General features: G+C 37.7%; 1 protein-coding gene across 6 annotated transcripts in view; it reads left to right on the top strand.

Moving 5' to 3' along the window:
* Positions 1-24,753, top strand: part of FER (FER tyrosine kinase) — a 457,443-nt gene that overhangs the window by 81,224 nt on the left and 351,466 nt on the right. For all 6 annotated transcript variants that reach the window (XM_027100276.1, XM_027100269.1, XM_027100299.1 and 3 more), the window contains 2 exons: positions 2,775-2,948; positions 19,329-19,428. In XM_027100276.1, coding sequence (XP_026956077.1) covers positions 2,775-2,948; positions 19,329-19,428 — 274 coding nt within the window. The remainder of the gene's footprint in view (positions 1-2,774; positions 2,949-19,328; positions 19,429-24,753) is intronic.

Here is a 24,753-nt window from a genome sequence, read left to right as displayed (position 1 = left end):
CTATGCTATCTAATTCCAGTTTGAAACAATTAAAAAAATCTTTTAATGGCATATTTTCACTTAATGGTTTTATTCTACATTTGTTCCTCTTTCCCTCCCTCTCACCCTTCCTTCTTTCAAAGAATATTTAGTAGCTATTATTTTAGGCATCACAGTGAATACCTAAAATAGTGAACACAGAGACACAGTACTACCCTTATGGAGCTTCCACTGTAGTTGGGGAGACATTAAAAAAAATGGTATACATACAAATAAATAGTTGTTTTAAGTGCTAAGATAAAGAATAGCAAGCATTAGACCTACATGAGATTTAGCTGATTCCTAAAGGAAGAGGTGGATCTTGCTATGTGAAAGAGAGGATGAGCTCCCAGGAAGAGAGAATGTTTAGGAAATTAAAGGAAGACCAGTGCTACTAGAAGTTATTTAGCAGGGTAGATAATGGCAAAAACAGAAGTTGAAAGGATAGACAGAGGACACATAATCTGAGACACTATAGGTCTTAGAAGGAAGTTTGGATTTTTCTTTAAATGAAAAGGAAAGCCAGTGCAGGATTTTATGCAGGAGATGACAATTTCTTTTGCTACTTTAAGGAGAATGGTTTGGAAAGGAGCATGAGTAGAAGAGAGGACACCAATTAGGAGGTGCTGCAACAGTCTAAGCCAGAGATAATCATATCTTCCAAAAGGGGTGGCAGTGAATATGAAGAGAAGTGGGTAGATTTGTGGTAGACTTTGGAGGGAGAATCAGAAGGAGTTTCTGATGGATTGTTCATGTGCAAGGGTGACTTGAGCTTCAGAAGAACAGAGACTTCTAGGAAGAGAGGGCATATTTATTAGCAGTATTAGGTTGTTTTTAGTAGGATCAAGCCAGGTTTTTGTTACAGATAGAAGACAAGTGGAAAGTTCTGAAAAGAAGTATAAGGAGTTTTCTAATCATAGAGCAAGAGTTCTTGAGAGTACAGGATTCTATAGATAGTGTCCTGGGTCAGAATAGGAGATATTGAGGGCAATATGGGGTTGACAGTTGGGGTGATAATATATACCTTGGGAGGTTTTGACTTTGCACAGTGACTGCAGTGAACAGGGCTATTAGACAGGATGAGATGTGCCCTCCTGGGAGGTGAAGGGCAATCTGACCTAGTTGTGTGATCTTTAATGTTAGCTTCTAAGAAGGCTTCTCCCTAGGCTGCAAGGACTCCTACATAGAATCACAAAAATTTATTGCTACAAAGCACTTAGAGAGTATTTGCTTTTTGAAGATAGAGAATATTTGTTTTTTGAGAAAGAAACAGATTCCTCTCACTTTATTTTTGGTAGTCTTAATATTCTGCACATGCTATAACAGTGTTTTTCTAACATGGTATTTTTTAGAGTGAAAATATCAAATGAAAAAGGCAAAGCTACAAGAATTACTAGGGCAATTTAAATTATGTTTTTAATCCACATTTGTATAGTTTTTCTTGTTTTCATCTTTGTTAAATTTAATATTTTAATGGAGGAGCTACATTAGTTTTAAATGGCTTTGTGGTATCGAGCATCTTAGTACTGAGGTTATTGAATTTGAAAGTAAATATGATGAGTTCGTAGGCCATCTGTCTTATTTCATGTTCATAATAGCATCTCACAACTAAAAATGACCCTTTTCCCTAAAGAAATGTCCTCAAAGATTACTTTTTTAAAAAAACGTATTGCAGTGTATCAAAAAGCAGGATTACTAAGTTAGACCCTGGTGAGTTCTGACTAAGAATTTGCTTCCTTTAGTCTATACTTTTGATTTAGATACCTATTAAATTTTGATTTAGGATTATTTTGGACTACTAACAGAAACAGAAATTCTGTTCATTCACAGATCAAAGGTAATAGTGTAGAAAATTACTCTTGTGAAATATCTGACACTATACCTTGTCTATTTTTTGTATTTTTACCATGGATCCTCTCTGACCATGGAAAGTCTCCAATACCTGTTTCTGAATAGAATTTTGAAGACCTGTAGTGAAGAGCATTCCTTTTATTTTTTTTCAGTATTAATAAGGTAGAAAGTCTAAAAACAGATGACTTGTTCTTCCAGCAGTATCCATATGCCCACTTGTCCCAAACCCACCATTATGTGTGTCTGCTATTGAGGCAATGTGTTGGGCTAGAAAACTCATTGAGAACTAATGGTATTTATTAAGAAAAGAGATAAGATAGAAATGTAGAGAATACAAGTATTTAAGACATAGACAGCAAAAGAAGAGCAGGTATAAAGTTTGAGAAGGAATTTTTAGGAAGGGAGGAAGGCAAGCCAGCATGTTGGAAGATGAGAAGCCATAGAAACCAAAAAAGAGGGTTTCAGGAAGAAGTGAGTCAGTAGGATCGGATGCCTCAGAGAAACAGGTTAAGAATGAAGATGGGTAAATTTCTGTTGCATTTGATCATTAGGAAGTGTTAACCTTACTAAGGCAATAGAATGGTTTGGGCAGAAGCAATATATCAGTGTGTTGAAAAACAAACAAGAAGTGGTAAAATGAAGACTGCAAGTGTGGCTTCTCAGAGTCCCTTAATCCTGTCCTAGAATTCTGCAGTCTCTGATTACTGAATTTTGAAGCATTTGTTCTTGAATTTAAAGATATTAAATATGAACCACTCATATAGCTCCTTGCATAATTGCCAGAAACCTGCCATTTTTATATTAATGTAATAATTTGTGTAAAACTAAATATTTAAAGTTCCTGAAGACAGCTAAGTGGAAACCTCTAATACAAGTGCTAATTTTATTTCTTATTTTTTAAAAAGTCTTGGCTACTTATGATTCAGCAGACGGAACAACTTAGTAGGATAATGAAGACACATGCAGAGGACCTAAATTCTGGGCCCTTACACAGGCTCACCATGATGATCAAAGACAAGCAGCAGGTGAAGAAGAGTTATATAGGTGTTCATCAGCAGATAGAGGCAGAGATGATCAAGGTTTGTCTTTCCGTTCTGGAATTCTTTCTTTAATTTGATTTTTAAATTCACTGAAATACTTTATCTTGTTTGACTTTAAAAATTGTTTAGTCACCATTTCCTGGCAAGAAATAGATTTCAGTGTCTCTAATAAGTGGTATCTTATTTTTACTGAATGTACAACATTATTGATTATAAGATATACTGTTACTTTATATACTCTCATGAAAGAAAAAAATGCTGCCAATTAAACGATGATACAATGCTTTCTTATCACTTAGAATTTTTATTTTTTACTCACTGAAATAGCTCTTTTAGGCTTTTAGAAAATTAATTTGCATTGTTTAATTCTATGCATATAATAAAAATAGGCAAAATAAATTAGTTGGAATATTTCTAAATTTTTTTCACAGAGTCTGTCTCTTCTGGATAACTTTTTACAATGGGTTTTGTTATGAAAATTTGCAAATGTACAGAAGAGAGAATAGTTAAATGAACTCCCATTGACCTATCCATCCACATAGTCAATATTTTCTTTCTTTTTTTTTCATCTATACTCTCACCTACTTTTCTTCTACACTGGATAATTTTAAAGAAAATTCCAGTTATTATTTTATCCATAAATATTTTAGTATATATTGCTAAAATAAGTACTCTTTTTAAAAAAACTATGTTATCATTAACCACCTAAAATAACAATAATTCCTTAATATTATTAATTATCCTGACTATGCTCAAATGATTGTTAAATGTTTTTTTACAGTTGTTTCATTTGAATCATGATCCAAACCTGGCTCATATGTTGCATTTGAATAATCTCTTAATCTCTAGGTTCCCCTCACCACCCCACTTTTAAAATGCCATTTATTTGTGGGAGAAACTGGGTAGTTTATTCTATAGCATTTAATTCCTTCATTTTGGATTTTCCTGTTAGCAGCTTGTGATGCAGTTTCACATATTCCTTCATCCTCCTATTTTCTTGCAAACTAGAAGTTAGATCTAGACACTTGATAAGATTTTGGCTGTTTATTTTGGGCAAGAATACATCATAGGTGCTGGTATAGACTTCCTGTTGTTTCATATCAAGAGGTATATAATGTCTGCTTGTTTATCTTCTTCTGATGTTAAACTTGACTAATAGGTTCCAGTGTTGCCAGCCTGCTCAATCTATTAAAAAAGTTTCTTTTCAGCCTTTCCCCTAATAGTTTTAGCAACACTTCATATTCACCGCTTAGATCCATTAGCTCAGTGGAGGTTGTAAAATGGCAATATTTTACTTCTGTCATTTCTGATGCAATTGTTAGCTGGAGTTTTTCAATAAAAATTTTTCCTGTATCAACTATTTGGTTGCCATGAGGTGTAAGGTAGGATAAATTCTTGCTTTTTGATATTAATTTGCCTGTTTGGGACTTCCCTGGTGGTGCAGTGGTTTAGAAGCTGCCTGCCAATGTAGGGGCACAGGTTTGATCCCTGGTCCGGGAAGATCCCACATGCCACGGAACAGCTAAGCCCATGTGCCACAACTACTGAGCCTGTGCTCTAGAGCCTGTGAGCCACAACTACCGAGCCTGCGTGCTGCTACTGAAGCCTGTGTGCCTAGAGCCCGTGCTTTGCAACTAGAGAAGCCACCACAATGGGAAGCCAGTGCACTGCAACAAAGAGTAGTCCCCTCTGGACACAACTAGAGAAAGCCTGCGTGCAGCAATGAAGACCCAACATAGCCCCCCCACCCCCTAAAAAATTGCCAGTTTGCTGAATAGTGAATTGGTTGTTTAGCAAGTTCAAAAGTTAAGACTTCTAGTTTCCAGACCAGCATGTAAGAAGTTTGGAAGTTGTCCCTCCATCCTAACAACAAGTAAAAAGCTGAACAAACTGAAAAATCAACAACTCTTTCTTAGATCCGTTAGAGAAAGTAGGTCACAGAGCAGATGACTGCCCCCCCCCCACCCCTCCACCAATTGGAGAGACTGACAAGCAAATACAGAGAATCGCAACTTATCAGAACAGCAGCAGTCTTGGGAACCATTGTTGGTTGTAGAAAAACCTGAACTGTAACTGACAAATTCTGGAAGTTCAGTGTGGACATTTCTGAGGGTTACAAACTCCAGGAGGACCCACTCATTGAGGGGCCTTCACACTTGTGAATTTTACCTCCCAAATCCCTATGAGGTTCTCACAGAGAATATAGGAAACAAAAAAAATCTCATGATCCTGGTAGTGGCAGAGGAAAAGGAATAATTTTGACATATGCTAGAACATTCTGTTTTTAACAAGGTCTGTCGTCAGGACAAACTGTTTAGCCAGAACCTAACTGACCTGGGGGAAGGGAAGTACCCAACTCCAGCTCACTCTAGCCATCCTGTCCCATGTAAGGTGGGGTGGGGACTGAGAAGTACATGTGAAGTTCATGGTCCAGAGGTACAGGCTCAGTGAAAGACCAAGACCTAATCAGAGGGCTATAAAATGCTTCTCCTTCCTTGCCAACTTAGCACCACATTAGTACAGTCCTGTTTACCTCAGTTCCTTTTACCCAGTACATTATACCTGACAATCAAGAAGAAAGAGACAAGGCATACCAAGAGGCAGGAAACACAATTGGAAGAGACAGAGCAAGCATCAGAACCAGACATGACAGGGATCTTGGAATTATCAGACTGGGAATTTAAAGCAACTATTAATAATGTGCTAAGAGCTCTAATGAGTAAAGTAGACAGCATACAAGAACAGACGGGCAATGTAAGCAGAAAGATAGAAATCCTAAGCAAGGACCAAGAAGAGATTCTAGAGTTCAGTAACATTATGACAGAAATGAAGAATGACTTTGATGGGCTTATTAGGAGACTGAACACAACTGAAGAAAGAATCTCTGAACTTGAGTTTATGTCAATAGAAATCTCTAAAAGTGAAAAGCAAAGAGAACAAAGACTGAAAAAAAAAAGTAAACAGCATAGTCAAGAATTTTGGGACCACTACAAAAGGTGTAACATACATATAATGGGAAGGAGAAGAAAGGGACTGAGGAATAGAAGAAATTTTTGAAACAATAATGACTGAGAATTTCCCGAAATTAATGTCAGACACCAAATGACAGATCCAGGAAGCTCAGAGAACACCAAGCAGAATGAATGATGAAAAAACCGCTCATAAACCTAGAATTCTGAACCCTGTGAAAATATCCCTCAAAAGTGAAGGAGAAATAAAGTCTTTGTCAGACAAACAAAAATTGATGGAATTTGTTGCCAATAGACTGAGAAGGAAAGTATGATATAGGTCAGAAACTTGGATCTACATAGAGAAAGAAAGAGCATTGGGGAAAGAATGAGTGAAGATAAAATGAAAACTTTTATTTTTCTCATTCTTAATTGATTTAATGGATAATGGTTTATTGAAAACGATAATAGCAACAATGTATTTGATTATGTACACTCATGTATATATCCTGTGTGTGTGTACATATTTTTATGTATGCTTATATATAAGTGAAATGAAAGACAGCCATAATACTTGGGATGGGAAGGAGGAATTAGGATTATTTTGTTATTGTAAGGTATTTACACTATGCATGAAGTGGTATAGTGTTATTTGAAAGTAGGAGTGGATTAGTTATAAATGTATGTTGCAAACTCTAGGGCAGCCACTAAAAAAAGCAAAAAAAAGTATACCTAGTATGCTAAGAAATGATAGAGAATAGAATCACATAAAGTACTCAATTAAAACCACAAAGACAGAAAAATAGTGGAAGACAAAAATTGGAACAACTAATAAGGGTAACAAATAGGAAACAGTGACAAATATGGTAGATACTAATCCAAGTATATCAATAATTACTTTGAAGGTCAGTGGTCTTAATGAACCAATTAAAAGACAGATATTGTCAGACTGGATAAAAAAACAAAACACAACTGTATGTTGTCTACAAGAAAACCACTTTATATATAAAGACACATATAGATTAATAGTAAATGGATGGAGAAAGATATACCATACTAACCCTAATCAAAAGAAAGTGGGAGTAGCTATATTAATTGCAGACAGGACAGACTTCAAAGTAAAGAAATTTATCAGGGATAAAGAGGGGAATTACATAATGTTGAAGGGGTTAGTTCTCCAGGAAGACACTGTAATCCTTAACATATATGTGCCTAACAACATAGCATCAAAATACTGATAGAACCACAAAAAGTGTTAGAATTGTAAGGAGAAATGGATGAACCACTATTATAGTTGGAGAATTCAGCACCCTCCCCACCCCCCATCAGAAATGGACAGATGCAGCAGGCAGAAAATCAGTAAGGACAGAGTTGAACTTAATAATATCATCAGTCAACTAGATATAAGGAACATCTATAGTCTACTTCATCCAACAGCAGGAGAATACACATTCTTCTCAAACTCACATTGGATGGTTCAACAAGATAGACCACATTCTAGGTCATAAATCATACCTTAACAAATTTTAAAAAATGGAGTTGATACAGTGTCTTCTCTGAGACCACAGTGGAATTAAACTAGAAATCAGTAACAGAAAGATAGCTGGAAAATCCCCAAATACTTGAAGATTAAACAGCACATTTCTAAATAACATGTGGATCAAGGAAGAAATCTCAAGAAAAATTTAAAGATATTTTGAACGAAACGAACCTGAAAACAAAACTTATCAAAATTTGTGGGATAGAACAAAAGCAGTGCTTAGAAGGAAATTTATAGCATTGAATGCATTTGTTGGAAAAGAAGAAAGATCTAAAATCTATCATCTGAGCTTCCACCTTAGGACAGTAGAAAAAGAAGAGCAAATTGAATCCAAAGTACACAGAAGAAAAGAAATAATGAAAATTAGAGCAGAACTCAATGAAAATATGAAACTAATAAAGTCAACAAAACCAAAATCTGGTTCTTTGAGAAGAATAAAATCAGTAAGCCTCTAGCCAGGCTAACAAAAACCCAGTGTGAGTACAAATTACTAATATCAGAAGTGAAAGGTACATATCCCATGGATATTAAAAGGATAATGATGGACTACTTTTTAAAAACTCTATGTCCTAATTCAAAAAGAGTCATTTAGGGCTTCCCGGGTGGCACAGTGGTTGAGAGTCTGCCTGCCGATGCAGGGGACACGGGTTCGTGCCCCAGTCCAGGAGGATCCCACATGCCATGGAGTGGCTGGGACCAGGAGCCATGGCCGCTGAGCCTGTGCGTCTGGAGCCTGTGCTCTGCAATGAGAGAGGCCACAGCAGTGAGAGGCCTGTGTACCGCAAAAAAAAAAAAAAAAAAAATCATTTACCACAATGTTCATTGCAGCTCTATTTACAATAGCCAGGACATGGAAGCAACCTAAGTGTCCATCGATAGATGAATGGATAAAGAAGATGTGGCACATATATACAATGGAATATTAGCCATAAAAAGGAATGAAATTGAGTTATTTGTAGTGAGGTGGATGGGCCTAGAGTCTGTCATACAGAGTGAAGTAAGTCAGAAAGAGAAAAACAAATACCATATGCTAACACATATATATGGAATCTTAAAAAAAAAAAATGGTTCTGAGGAGAGCGCAGCAACAGGGGTGCAGAGGGCAAAGCGGAGAGATTCCTGCAGAGGGGATCGGTGCCGACCAGCATTCACCAGCCCGAGAGACTTGTCTGTTCACGAGCCGGGATGGGTGGGGGTGGGAAACTGAGGCTCTGGCTTCCGAGGTCAGATCCCAGGGAGAGGACTGGGGTAGGCTGTGTGAACACAGCCTGAAGGGGGCTAGTGCAACACAGCTAGCCGGGAGGGAGTCTGGGAAAAAGTCTGGAGCTGCCGAAGAGGCAAGAGACTTTTCCTTGCCTCTTTGTTTCCTGGTGTGCGAGGAGGGGGGATTAAGAGCATTGCTTAAAGGAGCTCCAGAGATGGGCGCGAACCGCGGCTTTCAGCGTGGACCCCAGAGACAGGCATGAGATGCTAAGGCTGCTGTTGCAGCCACCGAGAAGCCTATGTGCAAGCACAGGTCACTATCCACACCTCCCCTTCTGGGAGCTTGTGCAGCCCGCCACTGCCAGGGTTCCATGATCCAGGGACAACTTCCCCGGGAGAACACACGGCGCGCCTCAGGCTGGTGCAACGTCACGGTGGCCTCTGCCGCCACAGACTCGCCCCGCATTCCGTACCCCTCCCTCCCCACCGGCCAGAGCCCCTGAGGCAGCTGCTCATTTAACCCCGTCCTGTCTGAGCGAAGAACAGATGCTCTCAGGCGACCTATACACAGAGGCGGGGCCAAATCCAAAGCTGAACACCAGGAGTTGTGCGAACAAAGAAGAGAAAGGGAAATCTCTCGAGCAGGCTCAGGAGCAGCGGATTAAATCTCCACAATCAATTTGATGTACCCTGCAACTGTGGAATACCTGAATAGACAACAAATCATCCCAAAATTGAGGAGGTGGACTTTGGGAGCAATGATATATATATATTTTTTCCCTTTTTCTCTTTTTGTGAGTGTATATGTGTATAGTTCTCTGTGTGATTTTGTCTGTACAGCTTTGCTTTTACCATTTGACCTAGGGTTCAGTCTGTGCTTTTTTTTTTTAAGTATAGTTTTTAATGCTTGTTATCATTGGTGGATTTGGTTTTTGGTTTGGTTGCTCTCTTCTTTCTTTATCTTTAATAATTAATTTTTATTTTAATAACTTTATTTTACTTTATTTTATCTTCTTTTTTTCTTTCTTTTTTTTCTCCCTTTTATTCTGAGCTGTGTGGATTATGACAGATTCTTGGTGCTCCAGCCAGGCGTCAGGTCTGTGCCTCTGAGGTGAGGGAGCCAAGTTCACGACGTTGGTCCACAAGAGACCTCCCAGCTCCACGTAATATCAAATGGCGAAAATCTCCCAGAGATCTCCATGTCAACGCCAAGACCCAGCTCCACTCAACAACCAGCAAACTACAGTGCTGGATACCCTATGCCAAACAGCTAGCAAGACAGGAACACAATGCCACCCATTAGCAGAGAGGCTGCCTAAAATCATAATAAGTCCATAGACACCCCAAAACACACCACCAGACATGGACCTGCCCACCAGAAAGACAAGACCCAGCCTCATCCACCAGAACACAGGCACTAGTCCCCTCCACCAAAAAGTGTACACAACCTACGGAACCAACCTTAGCCACTGGGGGCAGACACCAAAAACAACAGGAACTACGAACCTGCACCTGTGAAAAGGAGACCCCAAACACAGTAAGTTAAGCAAAATGACAAGACAGAGAAACACACAGCAGATAAAGGAGCAAGGTAAAAACCTGCCTATTGAAGAGGAAATAAGCAGTGTACCTGAAAAAGAATTCAGAATAATGATAGTAAGGATGATCCAAAATCTTGGAAATAGAACGGAGAAAATACAAGAAACGTTTAACAAGGACCTAGAAAAACTAAAGAGGAAACAAACAGTGATGAATAACAGAATAAATGAAACAAAAAATTCTCTAGAAGGGATCAGTAGCTGAATAACTGAGGCAGAAGAATGGATAAGTGACCTGGAAGATAAAATAGTGGAAATAACTACTACAGAGCAGAATAAAGAAAAAAGAATGGGAGAGGATGGGCCCATGGGCCATGGCCACTGAGCCTGGGCATCCAGAGCCTGTGCTTCACAATGGGAGAGACCACAACAGTGAGAGGCCTGTGTAATGCAAAAAAAAAAAAAAAAAGAATGAAAAGAATTGAGGACAGTCTCAGAGACCTCTGGGACAACATTAAACACACCAACATTGGAACTATAGGGGTCCCAGAGGAAGGAGAGAAAAAGAAAGGGACTGAAAAAATATTTGAAGAGATTATAGTTGAAAACTTCCCTAATATAGGAAAGCAAATAGTCAATCAACTCCAGGAAGCACAGAGAGTCCCATACAGGATAAATCCAAGGAGAAACAAGACAAGACACATATTAATCAAACTATCAAAAATTAAATACAAAGAAAAAATATTAAAAGCAGCAAGGGAAAAACAACAAACAACATACAAAGGAATCACCATAAGGTTAACAGCTGATCTTTCAGCAGAAACTCCACAAGCCAGAAGCGAGTGGCAGGACATATTTAAAGTGATGAAGGGGAAAAGCCTACAACCAAGATTACTCTAGCCAGCAAGGTTCTCATTCAGATTCGATGGAGAACTTAAAACTTTTACAGACAAGCAAAAGCTAAGAGAATTCAGCACCACCAAACCAGCTTTACAACAAATGCTAAAGGAGCTTCTCTAGGCAGGAAACACAAGAGAAGGAAAACTCCTACAATAATAAACCCAAAACAATTAAGAAAATGGTAATAGGAACATACATATTAATAACTACCTTAAATATAAATGGATTAAATGCTCCAAGTAAAAGACATAGACTGGCTGAATGGATATGAAAACAAGACCTGTATATATGCTGTGTACAAGAGTCCCACTTCAGACCTAGGGACACATACAGACTGCAAGTAAGGGGATGGGAAAATATATTCCATGCAAATGGAAATCAGAAGAAAGCTGGAGTAGCAGTTCTCATATGAGACAAAATAGACTTTAATAAAAAACTATTACAAGAGACAAAGAATGACACTACATGATGATGAAGGGATCAATCCAAGAAGAAGATATAACAAGTGTAAATATTTATGCACCCAACATAGGAGCACCTCAATACATAAGGCAAATACTAACAGCCATAAAAGGGGAAATTGACAGTAACACAATCATAGTAGGGGACGTTAACACCCCACTTTCACCAATGGACAGATCATCCAAAATGAAAATAAATAAGGAAACGCAAGTTAAATGATACGTTAACAAAATAGACTTAATTGATATGTATAGGACATTCCATCCAAAAACAACAGAATACACATTCTTCACAAGTGCTCCTGGAACATTCTCCAGGATAGATTTTATCTTGGGTCACAAATCAAACGTTGGTAAATTTAAGAAAATTTAAATTGTTTCAAGTATCTTTTCTGACCACAACGCTATTAGAGTAGATATCAATTACAGGAAAACATAAGTAAAAAATACAAACACAAGGAGGCTAAACAATACACTACTTAGTAACCAAGTGATCACCGAAGAAATCAAAGAGAAAATAAAAAAATGCCTAGAAACAAATGACAATGAAAACACAACAACCCAGAACCTATGCGATGCAGCAAAAGCAGTTCTAAGAGCTAAGTTTATAGCAATACAATCCTACCTTAAGAAACAAGAAACATCTCAAATAAACAACCTAACCTTACACCTAAAGCATTTAGGAAAAGAAGAACAAAAAACCCGCAAAGTTAGCAGAAGGAATGAAATCATAAAGGTCAGATCAGAAAAAAATGAAAAAGAAATGAAGGAAACGATAGCAAAGATCAATAAAATTAAAAGCTGGTTCTTTGAGAAGATAAACAAAATTGATAAACCGTTAGCCAGACTCATCAGGAAAAAAAGGGAGAAGACTCAATTCAATAGAATTAGTAATGAAAAAAGAGAAGTAACAACTGACCCTGCAGAAATAAAAGGATCATGAGAGATTACTACAAGCAACTCTATGCCAATAAAATGGACAACCTGGAAGAAATGGACAAATTCTTAGATATGCACAACCTTCTGAGACTGAACCAGGAAGAAATAGAAAACATGAACAAACCAATCAGAAACACTAAAATTGAAACTGATTGAAAATCTTCCAACAAACAAAAGCCCAGGACCAGATGGCTTCACAGGCGAATTCTATCAAACATTTAGAGAAGAGCTAACACCTATCTTTCTCAAACACTTCCAAAATACAGCAGAGGTAGGAACACTCCAAACTCATTCTATGAGGCCACCATCACCCTGATACCAAAACCAGACAAAGATGTCACAAAGGAAAATAACTAGAGGCCAATATCACTGATGAAATAGATGCAAAAATCCTCATCATAATACTAGCAAGCAGAATCCAGCAACACATTAAAAGGGTCATACACCATGATCAAGTCATATTTATCCCAGGAATGCAAGGATTCTTCAATATATGCAAATCAGTCAATGTGATACACCATATTAACAAATTGAAGGAGTAAAACCGTATAATTATCTCAATAGATGCAGAGAAAGCTTTTGACAAAATTCAACACTCATTTATGATAAAAACCCTGCAGAAAGTAGGCATAGAGGGAACTTTCCTCAACATAATAAAGGCCATGTATGACACAGCCACAGCCTACATCGTCCTCAATGTTGAAAATCTGAAATCATTTCCACTAAGATCAGGAACAAGACAGTGGTGCCCACTCCCACCACTATTATTCAACATAGTTTTCGAAGTTTTAGCCACAACAATCAGAGAAGAAAAGGAAATAAAAGGAATCCAAATCAGATAAGAAGAAGTAAAGCTGTCACTGTTTGCAGATGACATGATACTATACATAGAGAATCCTAAAGATGCTACCAGAAAACTACTAGAGCTAATCAATGAATTTGGTAAAGTATCAGGATACTAAATTAATGCACAGAAATCTCTGGCGTTCCTATACACTAATGATGAAAACTCTGAAAGTGAAATTAAGAAAACACTCCTATTTAGCATTGCAACAAAAAAATAGAATATCCAGGAATAAACCTACCTAAGGAGACAAAAGACCTGCATGCAGAAAATTATAAGACACTGATGAAAGGAGTTAAAGATGATACACATAGATGGAGAGATATACCATGTTCTTGGATTGGGAGAATCAACATTGTGAAAATGACTCTAATACCCAAAGCAATCTACAGATTCAATTCAATCCCTATCAAACTACCACTGGCATTTTTCACAGAAGTAGAACAAAAAATTTCACAATTTGTATGGAAACACAAAAGACCCCGTATAGCCAAAGCAATCTTGAGAAAGAAAAACGGAGCTGGAGGAATCAGTTTCCCTGGATTCAGACTATATTGCAAAGCTACAGTAATCAAGACAGTATGGCACTGGCACAAAAAGAGAAATATAGATCAATGGAACACGATAGAAAGCTCAGAGATAAACCGTCGCACATATGGTCACCTTATCTTTTATAAAGGAGGCAAGAATATACAGTGGAGAAATGACAGCCTCTTCAATAAGTGGTGCTGGGAAAACTGTACAGCTATTTGCAAAAGAATTGTATTAGAGCACTCCCTAACGCCATACACAAAAATAAACTCAAAATGGATTAAAGACTTAAATGTAAGGCCAGACGCTATCAAACTCTTAGAGGACAACATAGGTAGAATACTCTATGCCATAAATCACAGCAAGATCCTTTTTGACCCACCTCCTAGAGAAATGGAGATAAAAACATAAATAAACTAATGGGAACCAATGATTCTTAAAACAATGACACTTAAAACACTTAAACCAATGACAGTTAAAACAGATAAACAAGACGAAAAGACAACCCGCAGAATGGCAGAAAATATTTGCAAATGAAGCAACTGGCAAAGCATTAATCTCCAAAATTTACAAGCAGCTCATGCAGCTGAATATCAAAAAAACAAACAACCCAATCCAAAAATGGGCAGAAGACGTAAATAGACATTCTCCAAAGAAGATATGCAGATTGCTAACAAACACATGAAAGAATGCTCAACATCATTAATCATTAGAGAAATGCAAATCAAAAGTACAATGAGATATCATACACTGGTCAGAATGGCCATCATCAAAAAATCTAGAAACAATAAATGCTGGAGAGGGTGTGGAGAAATTGAACCCTCTTGCACTGTTGATGGGAACGTAAATTGATACAGCCACTATGGAAAACAGTATGGTGGTTCTTTAAAAAACTACAAATAGAACTACTGTACAACCCAGCAATCCCACTACTGGGCATATACCCTGAGAAAACCATAATTCATGGAGTAATGTACCACAATGTTCATTGCAGCTCTATTTCCAGTAGCCAGGACATGGTAGCAACCTAAGTGTCCATCAACAGATGAATGGATAAAGAAGATGTGGCACATATATAGAATGGAGTATTTCTCAGCCATAAAAAGAAAAGAAATTGAGTTATTTGTAGTGAGGTGGATGGACCTAGAGTCTGTCATACAGAGTGGACCTAGAGTCTGTCATACAGAGTGAAGTAAGTCAGAAAGAGAAAAACAAATACCATATGCTAACACATATATATGGAATGTAAAAAAAAAAATCATGAAGATCCTAGGGGCAAGACGGGAATAAAGTCACAGACCTACTAGAGAATGGAGTTGAGGTTATGGGGAGGGGGAAGGGTAAGCTGGGACAAAGTTAAAGAGTGGCATGGACATATATACAGTACCAAATGTAAAATAGATAGCTAGTGGGAAGTAGCCGCATAGCACAGGGAGATCAGCTCGGTGCTTTGTGTCTACCTAGAGGGATGGGATAGGGAGGGTGGGAGGGAGGGAGTCGCAAGAGGGAAGAGTTATGGGGATCTAAGTATATGTGTAACTGATTCACTTTGTTGTAAAGCAGAAACTAACACACCCTTATAAAGCAATTATACTTTAAATAGATGTTAAAAAATTATTCTGATAGTTTTCTGTGGGTAATGAGTGATTTGCCTTGTGACTTGATATATATCTATATAGGTGTGTGTGTGTATATATATGTATATATATGTGTGTGTGTGTGTAAATATCTTAATATACAAAAGATAAAGGAGTATTTTAAATTAAAAATACAGTAATCAAGATAGTTTTGTGTTTGTGAAAGACAATAGGAAAACAAATAGATCAGTGGAACAGAATAGAGGGAGAAAGTCAGAAGTAGATCCACATAATTGTAGTTAACTGATCTTTGACAAAGGGGCAAAGTCAATACAGGGGAGAAAAGTTAATATTTTTAACAAATGGTGCTGGAACAAGGGACCACCATGTGCAAAAAAATGAATCTAGACACATACTTTACACCATTCACACAAATTAACTCAAAATGGATCACAGACCTAAATGTACAATGTAATAGTATAAAACACCTAGAAGATAAATAGGAGAAAACCTAGATGACCTCAGGTATGAAGATGACTTTTTAGATACAACACCAAAGGCTTGATCCATGAAGAAATAATTGATAAGTTGGAACTCCTCAAAATTTTAAAACTTCTCTGTTTTCCTTTCTTTCTTCCCTCCTCCCTACCTGTACTGCATGGCTTGTGGAATCTTAGTTCCCTGACCAGGGATTGAACTTGGGCCCTCGTCAGTGAGAACGCAGATTTCTAACCACTTGACCGTCAGGGAATTCCCTCCTTTCTTTCTTTTTAAAAACATTATAACTCCACAGAAATGTGTGTGATACGTGTTGCAAATGGCAAAGGAACACATGAGTTTTCATTCAGAGAAATTCTATTTAACACTGGACGTGAGTCATGGTATGAAAGTGTGCCTCCAATCTCAAATGGTATGGCATCTTTAGTACAGAATTTAAGGGAAAGTACGAGCATTGGAAGTGAAACCCAAAAGGGTCTCAGGCACACTCTGGGTGGTCTATAAGCAATTATGGAACTATAATGACTTCATAAGTTTAAAAGATATAATGAACTCAAAGCAGCCTGATAGGCAAGATAAAATGAACCAGATTGGCAAAATTCTCAGAAAGATTTCAACAACAGACATCAATGTGATACAACAGTTTAAAAGTATGCAAAATGGAAAATAGTTCGAGCCCATGAGACCAGAGCAGTAACTGTGATGGGCAGTCACGTAGATGGAAGTGTCCATATTTCTTGCCTGCTCCAAGCTATATATATATTTTATATATATATGGTATATATTATATGTATTGTATTCAGGTTGTCCTCAAAAAAATAAAAAATAAAACTTCTGCTCTGCAAATACAGTATCAAAGGAATGAGAAGATAAGCCATAGACTGGAAGAAAACATTTGCAAAGGCACATTTGACAAAAGACTGTTATCTAAAATACACAAAGAACTCTTCCCTGGTGGCATAGTGGTTAAGAATCTGCCTGCCAATGCAGGGGACATGGGTTCGATCCCTGGTCCAGGAAGATCCCACATGCTGCGGAGCAACTAAGCCTGTGAGCCACAACTACTGAGCCTGCGCTCTAGAGCCTGCGAGCCACAACTACTGAGCTCATGTGCTGCAGGTACTGAGCCCATGCGCTGCAACTACTGAAGCCCGTGTGCCGCAGCTGCTTAGCCCATGTGCTGCAACTACTGACGCCTGAATGTCTAGAGCCCATGCTCCAGAACAAGAGAAGCTACCACAATGAGAAGCCCGTGAACCGCAACAAAGAGTAGCCCTGCTCGCTGCAATTATAGAAAGCCTGCACCCAGCAACGAGGACCCAACACAGCCAAAAATAAATAAAATTAATTTAAAAAAATACACAAAGAACTCTTAAAAGTCTACTAAGAAAACCAGCAACCTGATTAAAAAACAAACACCTCACCAAAGAAGATATACAGATGGCAAATAAGCACATAAAAAGTTGCTCAACATCATATGTCATCAAGGAAGTACAAATTAAAGGAACGATGACATACCACTACACATCTATTAGAATGCCCCAAATCTAGAACGTTGACAACCACCAAATACTGGTGAGGTTGTGGAGCAACAGGAACTCTCATTCATTGCTGGTGGGAATGCAAAGTAATCCAGCCACTTTGGAAGACAGTTTGGCTGTTTCTTACAAAATTAAAAATACTCTTACCATAGGACCCAGCAATTGAGCTCCTTAGTATTTGTGCAGAGGAGTTGAAAACATATGTCTACACTAAAGCCCACACATAGCTGTTTATAACAGCTTTATTCATAATTGTCAAAACTTGGAAGCAAGCAAGAAGTCCTTTAGTAAGTGAGTGGATAAACTGTAGTGCATCCAGACAATGGAATATTATTCAGAGCTCAAAGAAAATGAGGTACCAAGCCACAGAAAGATATGGAGGAACCTTAAATGCATATTACTAAGTGAAAGAAGCCAATATGAAAAGTATGTATTATTCTAACTATATGATATTCTGGAAAAGTCAAAACTATGAAGACAGTAAAAAATCAGTGATTCCCAGGAGTTAGTGAATAGGTGGAGCACAGAGGGTTTTATGACAGTGAAACAACTGTGTGTGGTACTATAATGGTGGATACATGTCATTATATGTTTGTTCAAAACCATAAAATGTACACCAAGAGTGGAACTTAATGTAAACTATGGACTTATGTGATAATGTTGTGTCATTGTAGGTTTATCAATTGTAAAAATTTACAAACATACTCCAGTGGAGTATGTTGATAATCAGGGAGGCTGTGCATGAATCAGGGTAAAAGAAAGTAGGGAATCTCCATACTTTGTGCTAATTTGGCTGTGATACTAAAAGTGCTCTAAAAGGTAAAGTCCATTAAAAACAAAATGTTAACCAGTGAGGTTCTTTTTAAAAGGGAATGATTTGAACTCATTTGTATCTATATCATAGTTGTAGATATTTTTGTTTATTTACACAGTGCAATCCTCCATGCTGTCAAGAACATTTGTGATGCAGAATTTGTTTAAAGTGGACTGTGGGATTTTCTTCCAAGTTTCTTATGCCCCTTTAGCAAGTTTCTAATGCTGCTGATTTCATACTCTTCCAGAAGGCTTATTAGAAGTTTTTTAGATACAATCTAAGACTCAATTTTTTCTCAAATGCTTGTTATGGTTTTTTGACGACAGAATCAAAGACTTGGATTTGTCTAGCTTTTGGGTAGAGATAATAACGAAGTTCATGTGTGCATGCAGTGACCACTGTCATGATTGCTGCCTGGCCAGCAATGATTGTTAGATGTATCTTTTCAGAGATGTTACAGTGTGAAAAAAAAAAAAATCATGTTAGAACTGGTGAATTATGACAGCTCAGAGTTATTCTGTATAATTAAAATAAGTATTTTAAATTATTTTTTTATTAGAGAAAATATTTTTGTACACAGCAATTAATTATTGGCCTTTACATTTTATTTATTTATTTATTTATTTATTTTTTTGCGGTGCACGGGCCTCTCACTGTTGTGGCCTCTCCCCCTGTGGAGCACAGGCTCTGGACGTGCAGGCTCAGCGGCCATGGCTCACGGGCCCAGCCGCTCCACGGCATGTGGGATCCTCCTGGACTGGGGCACGAACCTGTGTCCCCTGCATCGGCAGGCAGACTCTCAACCACTGCGCCACCAGGGAAGCCCCTGGCCTTTACATTTTAGATGATGACAGCACTATTTTATGATCTGCTCTTCTTTTTAAGAAATTTTTTTTTTTCATATGCTGTTGAATTTATCACCGATTTCTAAGCTAATTTTAGTTTATTGGTTGTAATTGTATATTAAAGAGCACCTCTGCCCCATAAGCAGTAAAATATGCATCTATTAATGCTTTGGAATTTAGGTTCTCGACTGAAATAAATTTAAGCATTAAAAAGTTTTTTTTCATTTCTTTTTTTGACAGGTCACAAAGACAGAATTAGAGAAATTAAAAACAAGCTATAGACAATTAATAAAAGAAATGAATTCTGCCAAAGAGAAATATAAAGAAGCTGTAGCTAAAGGTATGATGCAATTATGAAAAATGTTTATTTTAGTGATTTTTATTCTTATCATTTGAAAGTTATCTTTATAAGTGGTGGAATGATTACACTTAGACCAATTCACATTTTAAAAATATTAAAGTAAGCCAAAATAGACTAATTACCAAACTGTGTAATAAGTATTTCTTTTTTTGTTTTGTTTTTTGAAAATAATGGAAACTATTTTTGAGTAGTTAATGCTATTAATAGAATTATGCAGTACTTGTAATAGAATGCAAGGAATGTTTAAATTTTTCTCATAGGCTTCAGATTTACTCATTTAATTACTGAGTGCTAAATAAGAAAAATAAAGTTGTATTTGTTTAGAAGCTTTTATTGATCCTCTTTTTACCTGTATTTAAATGCCATTAAAATCACAGGTCATTTTATAGCTCAGTTTTGCTTTCATAGCTTAATTTTATATCTATATTGTACTAAAATTTTCATAATAATCTTTGGAAGTAAATGGAAAGGGAAACATTATGTTTTAATCAAAGATTTGTGGTTATAGTTTTTAAATGTGACTAGTCTTCATATTTATATATTTTTTAATTACAAAATTTTTGTTGTTTTCTGGTTAAATAGAAGGATTATTAGCAACTCTTTTTAAAATATTTTTTTAATTATTAAATTTACCTTTCTCATTTATTAATGTATTTTCTCTTTTTCTTTTACTTGTATATTATTTTGTCATTTGGTTGAGGTAAATGAAATAAACAGCTCCTATATTTGGATATACCTTACACAATGAAAATACTGTTTTTGTTGTTATTCCCAGTAGACTAGAAGAGAGACTGATTTAGATGCAGTTCCCCCCCCCCCACTTCTGCCTCCCTTTCCTTCTTCCTCTTGCTCCTCCCTACTTCCTTCCTCTCCTTCCTTCTCTGTCCCTCCCCTCCCTTCTCCCAGTATTCCCTTCAGCATTTACTTTGTGTCTCCCTTTCTCCCTGTCTCCATCCCTCCCACATTTATTTCACGTTTCTGCTTCTTGCAGTGTTTCTAGATGAATTAGTATTCACAGTTTACTTATTTTTACTTATTTTTCTTGTACCTCAACCAGCATTTTGAGATTATGATCTCTTTTTAATACAAACTTATCTTTTAAAATGCTTTCATAATTCAGTTATGTAAGTTATTTAAGTGAAGAAAAGAAAAAATGCAATAGTGGAAAGATGAGTCAGACTTTGGAGTCAGATAGCCTTAGATGTAAATTCCAATGTTGTATGATTATTTCATAATTTTCAAACTTCGTATACCTAATTATTATTCCTTTTTTATTTTAAAGAGTGCTTTATATAATCAAGAAGTATTTACTGAGCATTTGCTACCCTTAAGTTATTGAGATTCAAACATTCAAGGAGCTTACCCACTTCTAGTTGATATTCTAACTTGGGAACTGCAAGTCTTCACTGTTTTTCAAAATTTAGTCTTTATACAAGGGATCCCCTGCTAAACCATCAAGAGTGATTTAGAAATAGTTTTGTACATTGAGCATTACTACTCAATCTGTCAAAGGGTTAGTTTTATAAAGTTCATTACATAATGCTTGGCTAGCATTCTCAAATTAGTTTCCTGTATTATAAACATCCACATATTAAATTCACCCAGAACAAGTGGTGACTTAATCCAACTATATTGTAATCCATCTATGTGAAGTATTTCACACTAGGTCTATATCTGTTGGAGAATGATTAGTTAGAAAAAGAAGTACATAATTACTCCCAAGTGTTTGATACCTACTTTTAATGACATAGTTTTTGTTTAAAAAATGAAATCTAATTCTGATATCATAATAAAGTTTTAAATAGTTCTTGTACCTAAAGTTTATATTATCAAAGATTATTCACAGGTAATAATTGTTCTTTATTACTTATCTTTATTATTTATTATAGAGATAAAATACCATTCAGTGTTGTATCAGTAGTAAGAAGGCAACTAGAAAATCTGAAGACCGTAGTTTTAATTGATCTTAAGAAATGTATTATTTGACTGAGTCTCCTGAAGTTAAAATATGTGAGCTTATTTACATTTTCTTTCTAAAGGAATTAGTGATGTACTTTTTCATTTTCTGGAATTTGATTACTCCCATTAAATCAATGTAAAATGTATAGTGTATATACTTTTAAAGTAAGTTCTTATATAACCATGTAAATGTATGAGACTTATGTGAATTTCCCTTTTATAATCACAACTATCTTTATACTCACGATTACCTGAAAAAGTATAAAATTATATTTTTGAAAATTTTGTATCTGTTTTCAAACTCCTTCTTCTACCTTTAACATGGAAATAGGTTTTTTTTTTGTGAAGTTATTTACTATTTATAAGGATGATGTGTTGGCAAATTCTTCCAACATTTACAGGCTTTATGTCAGAACCTTAGTTTATCTGGAGAGGCCACAGCAGGCCATTTCTGGAATGGGCTCTAAGAATTGCTGGAGCACTGGTGGTGGATACCCAAGCCGTGGCTCTGGCATTCAGAGTCATTGCTTTAGACATTAGGGGGTCTTTGAAAAGCTATTTAAAAACTCAATCTGATATATAGTGTCCAGCTTGAGAAGACAAGGCTTCGGGGGAGATAGGACCCAGAAATAGCTCCTATAGTAAGTAAGGGTTAAATTCTGGATTTGATCAAGAATTGGTTTGGGAAGGTAGCAGGAATATGACAGAAGAGTAAGACGCGGAGATCACCTTCCTCCCCACAGATACATCAGAAATACATCTACATATGGTACTGCTCCTATAGAACACCCACTGAATGCTGGCAGAAGACCTCAGACTCCCAAAAGGCAAGAAACTCCCCATGTACCTGGGTAGGGTAAAAGAGAAAAGAAAAAACAGAGACAAAAGAATAGGGACAGAACCTGCACCAGTGGGAGGGAGCTGTGAAGGAGGAAAGGTTTCCACACACTAGGAAGCCCCTTCACAGGCGGAGACTGTGGGTGGCGGAGAGGGAAAGCTTCGGAGCCACGGAGGAGAGCACAGCAACAGGGGTGCGGAAGGCAAAGCAGAGAGATTCCCGCACAGAGGATCGGGGCCGACCAGCATTCACCAGCCCGAGAGGCTTGTCTGCTCACCCGCCGGGGCGGGTGGGGCTGGGAGCTGAGACTTGGGCTTTAGTGGAGCGCAGGGAGAGGAATGGCGGCGTGAACACAGCCTGAAGGGGTTAGTGCACCATGGCTAGACGGTAGGGAGTCTGGGATAAAGTCTGGACCTGCTGAAGAGGAAAGAGACATTTTCTTCCCTCTTTGTTTCCTGGTGAGCAAGGAGAGGGGATTAAAAGCGCTGCTTAAAGGAGCTCCAGAGATGGGCGCGAGCCGCGGCTATCAGCGCAGACACCAGAGATGGGCATGAGACGCTAAAGCTGCTGCTGCCGCCACCAAGAAGCCTGTGAGCAAGCACAGGTCACTCTCCACAACTCTCCTCCTGGGAGCCTGTGCAGACCGCCACTGCAAGGGTCCCGTGATCCAGGGACAACTTCCCCGGGAGAACGCACAGCGCGCTTCAGGCTGGGGCAAAGTCATGCCGGCCGCTGCCGCCACAGGCTCGCCCCGTTCCCCTCCCTTCCCCCGGCCAGAGTGAGCCAGAGCCCCCGAATCAGCTGCTCCTTTAACCCTATCCTGTCTGAGCGAAGAACAGAAGCCCTCAGGTGACCTACACGCAGAGGCGGGGCCAAATCCAATGCTGAAATCCGAAAGCTGTGCGTACAAGTAAAGAAAGGGAAATCTCTCTCAGCAGCCTCAGGAGCAGCGGATTAAATCTCCACAATCAACTTGATGTACCCTGCATCTGTGGAAAATATGAATAGACAACTAATCATCCCAAATTGATGAGGTGGTCTTTGAGAACAAGACATATTACTTTTTCCCCTTTTCCTCTTTTTGTGAGTGTGTATGTGTATGCTTCTGTGTGAGATTTTGTCTGTATAGATTTCCTTTCATCATTTGTCCTAGGGTTCTGTCAGTCCGTTTTTTTTTTTTTTACTTAAAAAAATTTTTTTTTCTTAATAATTATTTTTTGTTTTAATAACTTTATTTTTTTAATCTTTATTTTATTTTATTTTATCCTCTTTCTTTCCTCCTTCCTTTCTTTTCTTTTCTTTTCTTTTCTTTCTTCTTTTTCTCTCTTTTATTCTGAGCTGTGTGGATGAAAGGCTCTTGGTGCTCCAGCCAGGAGTCAGTGCTGTGCCTCTGAGATGGGAGAGCCAACTTCAGGACACTGGTCAACAAGAGACCTCCCAGCTCCATGTAATATCAAATGGCGAAAATCTCCCAGAGATCTCCATCTCAATGCCAAGACCCAGCTTCACTCAACGACCAGCAAGCTACAGTGCTGGACACCCTACGTGAAACAACTAGCAAGGCAGGAACATAACCCTATCCATTAGCAGAAAGGCTGCCTAAAATCATAATAAGGCTACAGACACCCCAAAACACACCACCAGACATGGATCTGCCCACCAGAAAGACAAGACCCAGCCTCATCCACCAGAACACAGGCACTAGTCCCCTCCACCAGGAAGCCTACACAACCCACTGAACCATCCTTAGCCACTAGGGACAGACAACAAAAACAACAGGAACTACGAATCTGCAGCCTGCAAAAAGGAGACCCCAAACACAGTAAGATAAGCAAGATGAGAAGACAGAAAAACACACAGCAGATGAAAGAGCAAGGTAAAAACCCACCAGACCTAACAAATAAAGAGGAAATAGGCAGTCTACCTGAAAAAGAATTCAGAATAATGATAGTAAAGATGATCCAAAATCTTGGAAATAGAATAGAGAAAATGCAAGAAACATTTAACAAGGACCTAGAAGAACTAAAGAGGAAACAAGCAACGATGAACAACACAATAAGTGAATTTAAAAATACTCTAGATGGGATCAATAGCAGAAAAACTGAGGCAGAAGAATGGATAAGTGACCTGGAAGATAAAATAGTGGAAATAACTACTGCAGAGCAGAATGAAGAAAAAAGAATGAAAAGAACTGAGGACAGTCTCAGAGACGTCTGGGACAACATTAAATGCACCAACATTCGAATTATAGGGGTCCCAGAAGAAGAAGAGCAAAAGAAAGGGACTGAGAAAATATTTGAAGAGATTATAGTTGAAAGCTTCCATAATATGGGAAAGGAAACAGTTCATCAAGTCCAGGAAGCAGAGAGAGTCCCATACAGGATAAATCCAAGGAGAAACACACCAACACACATATTAATCAAACTATCAAAAATTAAATACAAAGAAAACATATTAAAAGCAGCAAGGGAAAAACAACAAATAACACATAAGGGAGTCCCCATAAG

The sequence above is a fragment of the Aethalodelphis obliquidens genome, unplaced genomic scaffold, assembly GCF_003676395.1.
Source record: "Aethalodelphis obliquidens isolate GAN/ISIS:26980383/991018 unplaced genomic scaffold, ASM367639v1 scaffold4, whole genome shotgun sequence".
Classification (NCBI taxonomy): domain Eukaryota; kingdom Metazoa; phylum Chordata; class Mammalia; order Artiodactyla; family Delphinidae; genus Aethalodelphis; species Aethalodelphis obliquidens.
The sequence above is the reverse complement of the archived record's forward strand: the minus strand, read 5'-3'. Positions and strand labels throughout refer to the sequence as shown.